Source organism: Netta rufina, assembly GCF_964035555.1.
Source record: "Netta rufina genome assembly, chromosome: 2".
Classification (NCBI taxonomy): domain Eukaryota; kingdom Metazoa; phylum Chordata; class Aves; order Anseriformes; family Anatidae; genus Netta; species Netta rufina.
Genome location: NC_140124.1, coordinates 125,119,749 through 125,132,989, shown reverse-complemented (window position 1 = coordinate 125,132,989; position 13,241 = coordinate 125,119,749). Strand labels below are relative to the sequence as shown.

General features: G+C 36.5%; 1 protein-coding gene across 5 annotated transcripts in view; it reads left to right on the top strand.

Annotated features, from left to right (window-relative positions):
* The window catches only part of EYA1 (EYA transcriptional coactivator and phosphatase 1), a 151,478-nt gene that overhangs the window by 109,559 nt on the left and 28,678 nt on the right, over positions 1-13,241 (top strand). For all 5 annotated transcript variants that reach the window (XM_084306991.1, XM_084306995.1, XM_084306994.1 and 2 more), the window contains one exon: positions 4,595-4,684. In XM_084306991.1, coding sequence (XP_084163117.1) covers positions 4,595-4,684 — 90 coding nt within the window. The remainder of the gene's footprint in view (positions 1-4,594; positions 4,685-13,241) is intronic.

The following is a 13,241-nucleotide window of genomic DNA, read 5'->3' as shown; positions in this document are numbered from 1 at the left end:
AACATAAACACCTTTTTTGCTGGATACTTGAGGCTGAGGAAAGCTTTTGGTATTTAGCTGTAAGGACACATAGATATGCATGCTGCAAAGAGAGGGGTGCCTTCTGATGGCAGTTCTGTCACTGTTGACACTGTTTTCTTGAGATGTAGCCATTACGTGGCCACCTCTCGCTGCATGGTGTATGGCAGAATAGTAGTTACACATCTCTAAAAGACAGCTGTCTTTTTGCTGTACTTCTTGCTATACTACAGCACATATATACACATAACAAGGAACTACAGGATATCATCTCTGCTAAAAACAGAAACAAAGTTTGATGTTTAGAAGGTTTATGGCATTCGTGTTTATGCTAAGAATTAATGCATTATGCACTGTGGATAAACATTATAACTTTTTGGTGAAGGGCAGCCATGTGCATGTCCTTGACTTCTAGAGATAGTTATGCAAGCTTTATTTTTACGTTGCTTTATTTTCTTAAAGTTTCATTCATATCATGGCTTCTCTTGGCTTACTGACTGTCATATAAGAGTTAAAGTTAATTTGCAGCAGTGTGAGGTGCACATTTTTAGAGCGTTTCCTACTGATTTCTGGCCCTTAAAATCAAAACTCCAGGGAAAAAATTTAATGTTTTCACAATTTAACCTCACCCCTTAAATGTTTCTGCACTGTGGTGAGGGCTAGAAATGCTCTTTTAAAAATTAAATCTAAGCTTCTCACATAATTATTAAAATACAAAAGCTGGAACTTCAAACAAACAAAAATATCCTAATTAAATAGGGGATTTGGCAGCTTGGCACTCAGCTCTTCTCATAATGCCTGAGTGAGTTTCATGGTGAATGACTATGAATGATGAGCAGCCCAGTTGCTGAAGGGATAGGTTTTCTTTTCCTTATTCTCTTCCTCATTCCTCATAACATCTTGGTTATGCCACCCTTTTCTCTATATAGCCTTTTTCATCTCTATTTATCACCTGCTCTCCTTCTGCTGCTATTGTGCTCTGATTTCTCCCTGCCTTTGTCCTTCAGCATTGGAACAAAATAATACACTTCTTTTTTGGTGTTGCGCAGCAGTATAAACTGCTACGTTTTTATTTAAAGTTGTTTAGAATTTTTTTGATTTCACAGATATGTATAAAACTAGCAGAGGAAAATGAAGTCCAGAAGAGAAGAAAAAAAAAATCAGTTTGCTTTTGGATATTTCTTTATGTATATATGCATATATCTGCATACATATATATATATCTGTATACATATATATGTATGTATATTCGATCTGTTGATCGAATGTCATGTTATCAGTTACTTTACTTGACTTCAGGGCTTTCAACACCTACAAACTTAGTTTTGAGCCAGATGTAAACTTATGAAATTTTGGAATTTGGGAAAAAGTTGGAACCATTCTTTAGCATCTTGAAGCAGGTGGAAATTCTGCTATGCATTGGCACTAGAATGTTGTGGTCTTTACATTTCCATTTTCAGTGAAAGCATATATATATTCAGATGCTTTAAAGGAATTCTCCTTTAATTTTTAAGCTATTTTAATATGGTTTATTATATTTTAGAGACTGAGAAAAACAAAGCCTGGTTTCACTTAACCCTTCATTTGTGACCTGTAGGCTTAAGTGGAAAATAAGCCTTGTACCCAAAGTGAACTTTCCTGTTTTTCAGCTTCTTGTTTCTCCGCAAAACAAAGAAATCAAGTGGGTAGAATTTAGAAATGACATACAGACAATGTTTTGGCTCCAATACCAGTATTCAAAACAAGAGGCCTGCTTAAGCAGTTTGACATTGGTATTTCTTTTCTTTAGCTAAACAGTACCTCCCCCAGAGATTTGTACCTGATTTTGACCATACCTGAAAAGACACTCAGATTGAACCTGCAAATCCTGATAAACAAGAACAGATTGATGGCTTTCCTCCTCATTGTGTGACACCTCACAATAATTAGTTAGCAATTAGTGGCTTAAAACTGCAAAAGAAGGCTTGGTATGGGATTTATTTTATTTTTTTAAATCTTATTCTAGCCTTGTCTTCTTTAGTTTTCAGCCTTCACTGTAATGACTGGCAGCAGAGTATAATCTACTGCAGTGCCTTAAACCAAGGCTCTTGTGCTTTTTACAAGAGCAGTTGCAAGATTGTAACTACACAGATAATTAAAACACAGATAAAGCTTTTGCATCTGTTAAATATGTGGTATCCAGAGCTGCAGCTTAACTAATTTTTTTATGCTAGTTGGAACTTTCTATAGAACAAGATTGAGTTTAACTAAGGAATTAGGACTTCTTTGAAAAGAAACCTGCTTTGTTTCTTCTCTTCATTTTTATGGTATTTAATCTGACATTTTCAGTAGGTGCCGATGATTTTCTTATTTGTTTTTCTTCTAATTAAATTAGCCTAGTAAATGACATTGTTTTAATATTACTTTAGAGAAATCCACATTTTTTTCTGTCAACCATTTAAAAATACCTTTAAGTGACACAGTCTACAATTTAAAAAAAAAAAAAACAACTTTTTCAGACTCAAATATGTGATAAAAAACTTAACAGAAAATTTTACTGTAAGTAAGGCACAAGTTGAAATTAGCATATATATTCACAGCTACTCATTTAAAATTAATTCTATGGGTTCATAGCCAATGTTCTGCTGTGTCTGCTGATTTATCCTGCTTTTCAAAATGATGTTCCTATTTACAAATGTAAACCAAAAATGGGTGTCATTGTACAATGTTGTGTTATCACTTGATGATCAAGATGTAGATCAAGATTGTCATTTGCATGTTAGACACTTAGTCCTGGATCTAACTCCTGTTAACTAGAACAGAGCATTCTGCAGTGTGAATTCTATTAGTGCTTAGGGAAAATAGAAATCCTTATTTGGTTTAATAAAAATGGTTAAGGAGCTATGAAGAATGGCAGGGTTATAGCCAGGCTCAAAGATAGGCAGGAATGTGACAAGGAAGCAACCTCAGGCCTATACAGGGAGAAAACAGCACCTGCTTTCCACCTCACATGCCTACAAAAGTAACATAAAGGAAGACAAATAAGGGGATACGAAAATAGAGGGGCAGAATAATTTTGCTCGTATTTTAAAGTATTTCCATTTGAATTAGGAAGCCTTTTTTTTTTTTTTTTTGGGGGGGGGGGAGGGGGAAAGGGGGAGACTTAAATAGAAGGCTTATTTTTAAGAACTTTGTCATTATAGTGGCATTATGGATTTTTTCTGTCCTATTTATGAGGGTTATTTTTTGATACTAGAAAACTTACTTACTCTTAGTGTGTGTGAGTTCAAAAATAGTTGTTTTGTCTGTTCCATATAGCTTTGTTGCTAAATGCTTCTTTCCAAAATTCTTTTCTCTGGTTAATTTTACTTGGGTTTTGGCATTTCTAGAAGGTAAACAGGCTGCCAGATTGCCATTCTTTTTCAGCTGCTTGCTACTGATATATCTTACCTTTTGACCAGCAGTTATAGAAAAATGTTTGAAAGTTCAGAGATCATGTTGAAACACCTATTAATTTGATTGAGAGGTGGAAAAGGAAAGTACGGACCGCATCTTTTGGTTTTAAATCTGAGTTGTCATCAGTTTTAGAATATTAACTTATTTTAAGTAAAGTATGGGTTGTCACTTCTGCAGTTGTATTTAAAATATGACTCCTAACAAACTAACATTGGTAATAGATGGTGTCATGAGATAATACAGCATGTTCTTTCAAATTCATGCTTCTTTGTGGTTGGATATACTTGGTATTATAAATGAGAAACTGTATATCAAATGTATATATTAGGTTTTCTTTTCAATTTTTTCAGATTGAAAATACATAAAACACATACAAAAAATATCAAAACAAGACATACATCTGCAATGCATTTGGTAACCACAATGCTGAACATGCTTTTTGAGTTTATTAGCTCAGTAAGGAATAAGTTGTTATGGTAATTTTTGTAGAGAAGTTAAAGTGTGTTATATATTAATAACAAACAATAGATTTGTTCACTCTGCATGGGTGGGCCCAACTGAAAGCATAATTAAAATATGGTTTTGTGTAGAATCAAGGAGTGGTTTTAAATATAATTGCTATTTGCAAATGAAATATTAATAGTGAATTTCTTTAAAGTCCCTAGGTATTCACAGGGCCAAATCACTTGTGGCCAGTGAGAGTTTATTTTCAGTACTGATAGTATTGTCATGCCTCCAGTTACCATAAAACTTGTAAACAGTTGTAAAATCTGGCTAAGTTTTGGGTGAAATGAATTTGCTGCTGGTAGAATCCTTCCCTTTCTCATTCTGCCCTTTTTCAGAGGGCAGTAATTTTGTACATGGACTCACAAGCGTGACCACAGAAGGTTGTATCAACACAAGTGTGACCACAGAGGTCCCTCTGTAGAATCATGGTACTAGTTGGGCTGGTCATATTTTTTAGGTTTGTTTTAACATGATTAGAAGACTAAAGAGTAGCTGAAATGGTAACGAACATGTGGATGTTACTTTTCATATATCTGGTAATTTCTCTTGAAAAACAGTTCCTGTCCTTTGTATTCTAGTATGTACGTGTATATTTACATACAGTATTGATGGTATACTCTCTTAATTTCTTAAGGATCCACCGACCTCAGTGTCTCTTGGACTCCGAATGGAAGAGATGATTTTCAATTTGGCAGACACTCATCTATTCTTTAATGATTTAGAAGTAAGTGTTTGTTATTTCAAAATAGAGTTTAATTAACATTTGTTTCTTTTTATGTATTATTAGAAGGTTTGACAATTCTTTTTTGGTTTCACAGTTTTAATATGAAAATGTTTAGAAAATATCTGTATAATATTGTCATTTAAATATACAATAACATCTACACTAAATGTGTTGGCATTCAAAGGTTACAATAGTTGAAATGGTAGTGGTTTTTTTTCTCACGGGTCTTTGTGTTTATGACCACAGTAGACAAGTTTTAGAAGTGGATACACCAAAAGCTATAAAATTTCTATAAAATTTCTATTTTATAGAAATAAATACTAGAATGCAACAGTCTGCACAGACCATTAAATATTAAACTTTGGCTTCTATAAACAGTTAATGTCTGGGTACAGATTTCTCACATCCCACTGTGGGGAAGTATTACCTTAAACCCAAGGGAAATCATTAACGTCATATATACTATCCTTCTCCATGGCCTTCTGGGTCTCTGCCTTCCCCAGTGGCAGGTACAATTTGTTATGTAGTAGGGTTTCTCTGCCACTCATGCCTCTCGCTTGTGGCATGCTGTGAGGAGTCGGTGTCGGCATGCCAAAGGCTTTTTCAGCCTATGTAGACTATGGTTTGGCGGTTCTTGCGAGATTGTTCTAAAACTATCCGAACTGCTGAAAGAGACTGTCACCATAATGCCTGGGTGTTTCATCTTAAAAGGGAAAAAGCAATTTCTGATCATATTTTAATAACAAGAAAACATGAAAACGGTCAGTTTTCTTTCCCATCATAATGAAGACAGCTGTTTATTTAAAATCCAGCTGTTAAGCAAGCTTGTGGTGGTGCTGCCAACACACATTAATCATCAAGTTGTTGTTTTGCTAGATTTTAGAATAGTGTGTTATTCCAGACAGGCAAAAGAATCTAAAAGATTCAAATGCAACTTTTGCTGATCAAAGTTAATTGGCAGCAATTGGCCTTTAAATATTTCCTGATGTTTCCCTTTTCAAAATCAAGCAAAATACACCTTATTTAATAGATGAGCCAAAATCATTTGAAAAATGCCAGTGTGTGATAGACCTCAAATGTGGTTTGTCCAACATCTGTCCTATATTTTGATTTCTTTTCATCTAAAAAGAAACCACTCACAGATGATTTGGCATCTTTCAATGTAATGAAATTATTTAAATGTGCTTTATTTTTTATTCCATTCCATAGCGGAGTATTTTATATATATATATATGCTTTCAGTAAAATAGATGATTTCTTTAAATTTTATAGTAATATTTTCTTTATTTTTCATCAAGGTAGCTATATTTAACAATGATACTTTTTGTATATAAGAAATGCCATTAGTGAATTACATGTATAGGACTGATTTTTCAGGTCTGTTGAAGAATATAATAATGCTAGTTATTTTCCAAATCTGTTTCTGATTCCTGGTAATATTTCATTTTATCCAGCACAGAAAGAGAAAGTGCTAATATACCTTACCAGCATATTTAATAAATTTCAATGTATTTTCATTTGATGTGCATGACCAAATGCATAGTACACTGATAGCTACTTCTTGACACGTGAATGTTAATGTCAGTGATTGTAATGGAAGTTAATCAACCACAGCTTGGGGATAGTAGATTATTTATATGTCTTAACAGTAAGTAAGTGAGTAATCTTAGCAGGTTATTCACTGCAGAACTTTGAAGTATGGAAAAAACTACTGATCCAAATTGTTCATAGAAGCAAGAAGCTCAGAGGATAAACTTGGTTCTTTGCATTTGCCCCATAGCAAGCCACTTTATCTCATGTCTCCCAACACATTGTAACTGTCCATACGGTAGTCTATCTTCATACATGAGAGAGCAGTTGTGCTTATAACGGGTGGTACATCAAGGCAAAGTGCTGGAGCCTTCCCTGGGTGTGCTGCAGAGAGGCCCCAGAATAGGATCCTTCCTGTGCTGGTCTGCGGGGCATTGTAGCAACAAGCTTCCCCTGCTCCTCCTACTCTTAGAACCTTTACCACAGGAGTGTTCAGATCTGAACTGGGATCTCCACACAACTAGACAACAGATCATGAGCACTGAGAAGGGGAAAGCTGGTGTTTCTTCCTGGTTTGCCACACAATTCCAGCAATGTTTCAGTGCTCCTAAGACACAGAGAACATAGTTCCTGTCCTTATTTCTAAGGAACTTGAGCTCTAAACTGAAAGATTGTGTCATGTCCAAGGGAGGGGAGGGCATGTCAGAGCAGAGTGGCTCTGTGCTTGTGGATCACTATAGCTCTTCAGAGAAGTATGTAGGGAGAGGAAAAAAGAGAAAGAAGAGAGCCTGAATTTCATGTAAGGATGAGACCTGGCCAAAAATTGAGGCTTTCAGTTCAGCGGAACTTTTTTTTTTTTTTTTTTTTTTTTTTTTTTTTTTTTTTTTGGTATGCCACAGACACATGTTGTTTTTGAAAGAACATGGCCTCCTGGACCTGCAGTTTGTCATTCATTTGGGCATCACGATTATTAGCAGGGCCTGCCTGGCTCCCAAGGTCTGTGGCTTCAGAGCAGGTTCCGCCCATCCATCCCAGAAACTCAAAGTTCTGGTTTGGTGGTTTGGAAGTTTAGGCTGCCCAGCATCTTGACGAGCTTCCACCAAAACTGTGGGCAATTTGGCTTGGCTATGCCTCAGGCTCAAAACATCTGCTCTTGCTGACAAAGGACTGAGTCTGGAAGATCTCCTGGTGACCCTGGTCAGGCCTAAGGATTGTCATGTACGTGACAGTCTGGATCAGGCTATTATGGATCAAGAGGTTAGTAGGCAATTGCTCCAGTGAGCTGCAGAGCTTGGACATTCTTGCCCAGAAATAGTATGAAGACAGGCAAATATGAATCTGGAACATCTGACCTGCGTGTAGAAACACGTCTTTGGGTTTAGGCATAATCCAAAGCGGGAACCTGAAAACTGATGCTCTCCTTACCCAGACTCAGAGGGAACCCTTCCTGACATATAGAGAGACTGGGTTTACAGGCAGGCAATTATCTATCATAACTTTGGCCTATGATGCACATTTTTCCAGATACCACAAGTTAATGTTTTTTAATCTTCTTTTTATCCAATGCTTTCCAGAAAGCTCTAATCAGAACAGTTCTCTTGTCATCCAAGTTAGAGGGAAAGTATTTTGTCTTCTTATAAACTGCTGAAGGCTTGATTTACATTTTGAATACAAAAGGCATAGTTACAGTTGTGATCTCCAAATGATCACTTGCTTTGTGTATTACCTAATTGGGTTTTCAAATCTCAACCTAGAGACATACTTATTTTTTTTAGGTTAAACTCTAAACTTAAGCAGTCATACTTTTAGTTTGTATAAAGTGAACAAATGCAAACGCATACCAGTAGCTCTTAGAACTTCATTTTACCCATCCTAACTTAATACAGGACATAGACAGGTAAACGAATCAGCTAATTTCCTATATGTTTTTCTTTATGTAATAATAGCAATAATAATGATGATGTTACTGGTATTTTTAAAACTCATTGAAAAAGTTCAGTCTGATTTCATGTCTAGCTCTGAAGTCAGTATTCTGCTTATGAATGGGTGAGTTGCACTTAGATTTACAATCAGTTATTGAACCCTGATTTTGTAGTTGTCCATAAACTGAAGGAAAAAAAAAAAAAAAAGTAAGAGATGATCTGTTTGCTTCACTTTGGACAAATTTATTTGTAGTAATTGATTCCAAATTGATATAATATCAGACAATTTGAAATCTTGAAGGAGCAATTATAAATTCTTACATAGAGTGTTAAAGATATATGACAAGTATTTTAACACACTGAAAAGAAAATATTGTTTACTAGTGTACAATATGATTTAAGTGCCATCATAATCAATGATTTATTGAGTTAATAGTAATTTCACAATGGAATTATAGCACTACACTAGGCCAAGCATTAGAAAATAAGTACAGTATTTCCAAAAATTAGATTCTGAAGTGTGCTTTTGGCTGCAAGATAAGAAGTTTAGGTTTTCTGTATCGAAAATCATGATTTAAATGTCATACTCTGTTCTGTAGTAGAATTTTAATTATGCACAGGAGGGAATAAATAAATGTATATTGATGTAGAGTCCTCGAGAGAACCAGAATTATCTCATCAGGGAAGAATGTCTGAGTTTTACATGCTGATTATGTTGTGATAGGGATAATAAGGTATAATATTTTAATGGCATGTATGGAGCAATTACACATATTAGGTATTTTAGAATGTATGCTCAAGTGTTTTAGGGAAATTAGCAAGCCGATGATAGGACTTAAATGTGACATCTACCTATTGCATCTATAAAGATTGTATATATTTATGTATGTATACTGATCCTCTTAAAAGATTAGCTTTTTTATTTCCTTGGCATACCAGGTGCCCATTATAACTAGGTATGCTGAAGGAAGAATTGCTGTTGTGACTGTTTATGAACACCTTTTTTTAAAAAGTGAGTTCAGTGCTTTGTAAACTTCGTTCCAAGATGATACCGTCTTGCTAGATCTGTACCTTTAGAGACTTAGAATTTTACTTACTGCAGCTGGAAATGCCAATTTATTCATTTTCCAGGCACACAAAGCCTTTATTTTTTAACCTTACCTAACACTTCTTATGACTGAGATATATTTTTTAAGTGTTTAATTTTATAAAAGTAATTAAATTCCAATTAGTCTGTAGGTTTTTGTCCAGCTTATTTGTTTTTATTTTTTTAATTTTTTTATTGGATTTTTATTTCTGTATTTTGTTGTTGTTGTTGTTCTTGTTTTTTTCATTTCAGGTTTTGTGGAAGGGCTCAAAGTAAGATTTTATGTATTACAAAACTACTAAAAATTAATTTCACCACCAATGAAATGAAACCATTCATAAGGGCACGGTAACAATGATTGGCACTCATTTTCTTCCATCAGTGAAGAATACGTAACCCATGCTCACAGCTTCACAATTCACTTTTATTTGTGAAAGCTTTATATGCAAAATATTATATGTGTATGGGAGTCATTTGTGATGATTGGCAGTATGGTATGAGATTTAAGCTACTTTAGGTATTTCTCTTAATGGCAAAAGGAAAGAATGATAGCAGGCAGTACTGTAATACAATGATTTTGGTTCTTCAGGAAAATAAAAGAAAAATAATCAATGTTAAAGTTCTAATAAGTGGGATTACTGTTGTTGTTGTTTTTTTTGTTTTTGTTTTTCTTTCTTTCTTTCTTTTTACATTTGCCACTTTAACAATAAAAAGAAAGAAGAAATAAGGACCAAGGAGCAGGCGTTACAACAGGGATCTATGTTAATTTCTTTTAAGGTTCTTACTTAAAATCCACCTGGATGCTCTTTATAGAATCACAGAGTATCCCATGTTGGAAGGGACCCATGAGGATCATCAAGCTCAACTCCTGGCACCACACAGGTCTACCCAAAAGTTTAGACCACGTGACTAAGTGCACAGTCCAATCGCTTCTTCAATTCAGACAGGCTTGGTGAAGTGACTACTTCACTGGGGAGCCTCTTTGTCTACCTGATGGATGTTTAGATCATAGTCCTTTATGTGTGGTGAAAAGAGCTGCATAAACTTTATGGTTAAGTTTTTCACTACTTCAGATTACTGAACCTTTAAGGCATGAGCATATTACTACGTGGCAACCCCTCTGGAAAGTTGCCTGCCTTAGTTTTGCATGCGATTCCCATGATGTCCATCCTTCTGTTGCATGTGGAGCCAAGGCAGGCTGGACCCTGAGACGGGGCAGGCAGGGGCCAAAGTGCTGGCTTCCCACTCTCGGCTGCTTTGCTGCCCACCAGCCTCTCCTCCACTGCACCCTGGGCTCAGAGAGCCCTCCCCACCCCAACCCCCCACCTCCCACCCCAAGAGGCTCTGCCTGGGAGGCTTAATAAAGTTGGATTCATATGGGAACATTTTACAAATCCTACACTTTATATGCAATGTACCCTTATCTCATGAAGCAGTGAGACGCTGACTTACATCAATGCTACTTTTCACAGTTTGAAGCAAAGAATAAACAGTGTTTGCATCTTTGCACTCCCATAGTCATTGTTTGGTCTTAAATCTCCTCTTTCCACTCATGTGGCAATAAATCCTTCCAGGATTCCTGCATATCTCTAACTGCTAGCTTGGATTTACTCAGATCTGGAAACTGATAGGGAGCAAATAATTGTCAGGTATTTTTTATGAAAACTGCACTTCGTGGGTTGTTTCCTGCATAATTTACTATGTGGTTATGTCTGCTGTCTTTGTAGCTCCCTGTCACCGGGCTATCAGTATTATCAGCACTACCACTCCCTCTTATTCCTTTACAAGCTGAAGGCAGTTATGAGGTCATTTTTTTACTGCTTTAAATGCAACTGAGGTGTCTGACACCCAGACACTTGTCTGACACTCCAAGCACTTCTGTTCACTTAAGAAATGTAAAGGACCTCTAAGGCCCACATTGCAGTAGCTGGACCCGAAAGCAGAGTCTTCAGGCACTGAAGCAGGAGGTGATACTGTTTGTGGTGACACCAAGCAGTGCAGGATTGCCCCAAGAAGAGATGCTACAGGGAGATGTGTAGAGAGAGCTCAGGCTTAAGAAAGAGAGCAGCTAAAGCTCAGCATGGAAACCATGAAGTCTGATCCCAGAGCAAAACTTCTACAAAATTAATCCCTCTTTGTCCTTTGCCTTCAATTCTTACAGGTGAAACTAGGCTGACTCCCTGCTGTTGAAAGCATATGCACCATATAAATCACTTCTAGGCATCAAGGAGACCTTTTTTTTTCATGACAGGGACATATATTCTTCTTTTCTTCAGTCTGAGAATTTTCTCCTTTGTAGGTCTCTCAGTAACACCACAGGAGACTAAGTGACTTTCCTCCCAGGTCCTTCAGTGACCATGCACACAGATATGTCCCTCGTGTACCATGCAGTGCCCTGCAGGAATGCCTTTGAAGCAATAATGCCATATGTTCTGGTTCTTTAATCTGAAGGAGAAAGGGAAACTACTTCCTCTCAGATCTGATACTTTAATATACCACAGACTCAGGCTGGTAACTTAGCACAGTAGCACTCTGAAGCATGATTTGGGATTGCAGGCATTATGATAATACACATTATTGAATAATAACATTCAGCAGACTTATTGTGTGCAGGTTACTGCACATCTCAAAGAACCATGACCACTGTAGGGTAAAACACTGTGTTTTTTCTCAAGGCATTTTAGCACATCTGGTCCTAGAATCGAGTAATCTAACAATTGAACTGCTTGGATGCAAGCCAGCCCTTAAGTGCAGACTTTAAGCAAGCTCCAGAGCAAGCTGGGAAATCAGGTTGTCTGCTATTAGCAGTTTGGAAGTCCATCATTTTTTCTCTCACACCTTGTGGCAATGTCATAGAGCCAGCTTCAGGCAGGTGTGTCAGGTCTGTTGATGTCTAGATTTAAGCGTAACTAAGTTGGGTGGAGGTGCACAGTCAGTAATGGGAATTGGCAGAGCTGCACAGACATAGCCAGGCAGGCTGAGGAAGTGGAGAAGGAGGAGCACGAAAACATGATCACCAGAGGGAAAAACTTTCTCAGCTTCTCTGCATAGAAAAAAACAAATCAAGACAAAACTGTTTTGTGTCTGAGGCTATGCTCCAGACTCTGCACATATACAGGGTAAGCCTCTGCTGACTTTATTCACTAAACAGTTGTCTAGTGCACATATTTTGCATACATATGTGTGTAGAATGTAGTGACATGAGGTCCTCTTTTTGCTGACCACTTCTTTGTAATGCCTGATAAGTCTTTCCTCCTTTACGCCTTAATCCCCTTATCTGTAGATAAGGACAATGATGTGGAGAATGGTATCTACAGATAAAAGGATGATAATTCCATCAGAAAGTACTCAAGAGGGAAAGGAGACAGGAAAATAGGGCATCAGACTGGTGGATACAGTGGTTGTTACTATATGCAGTTGTAGGCTCTCTAACAATGCTACAATTTGGTAATGTGCGTATGTGCACATTTGTGCACAACTTGGTAATGTGCATATATGAATGATACCAGACAATGTTTTAAAAATTCTTGTATAATAAATAATGAAACAAAGTAATTGCTCTAAAAAAAAAAAAAAAAAAAAAAAAAAAAAAAAAAAAAAACTTGTTTAAGGCTTGGTGGAAATTTCCATGCTTTTGTTGTCAATCCGTTAGCAGATGGCAAAACACTGACTTGCTAAATTGTTGATCTACATAAACTGCTGCCCATAATGAATTCTTATACATGAGGGGTTGCAGCATCCCATATAACATGCCTTATAACATACCAGAGCTCTTCAGCTGGTGCAGATCATAGCATAAGTACAAATGTGATAGGAGCAAACATTGCTTGATGGTTCAGCACGTTAGTTACAAAACCAGGTAATAATCCTTCAGGGATTCATCTAGAAGGCCTCTTAGTGCCAGAATTGTCATTTCAGATTTGAATAGGAGCTTTTTATTGTTTAACTTATCCCAGAAGTCTGAAGTAATAGAACAGTGATACCAAATGAATGAATAAATAGTTGTTACTAATGGTGA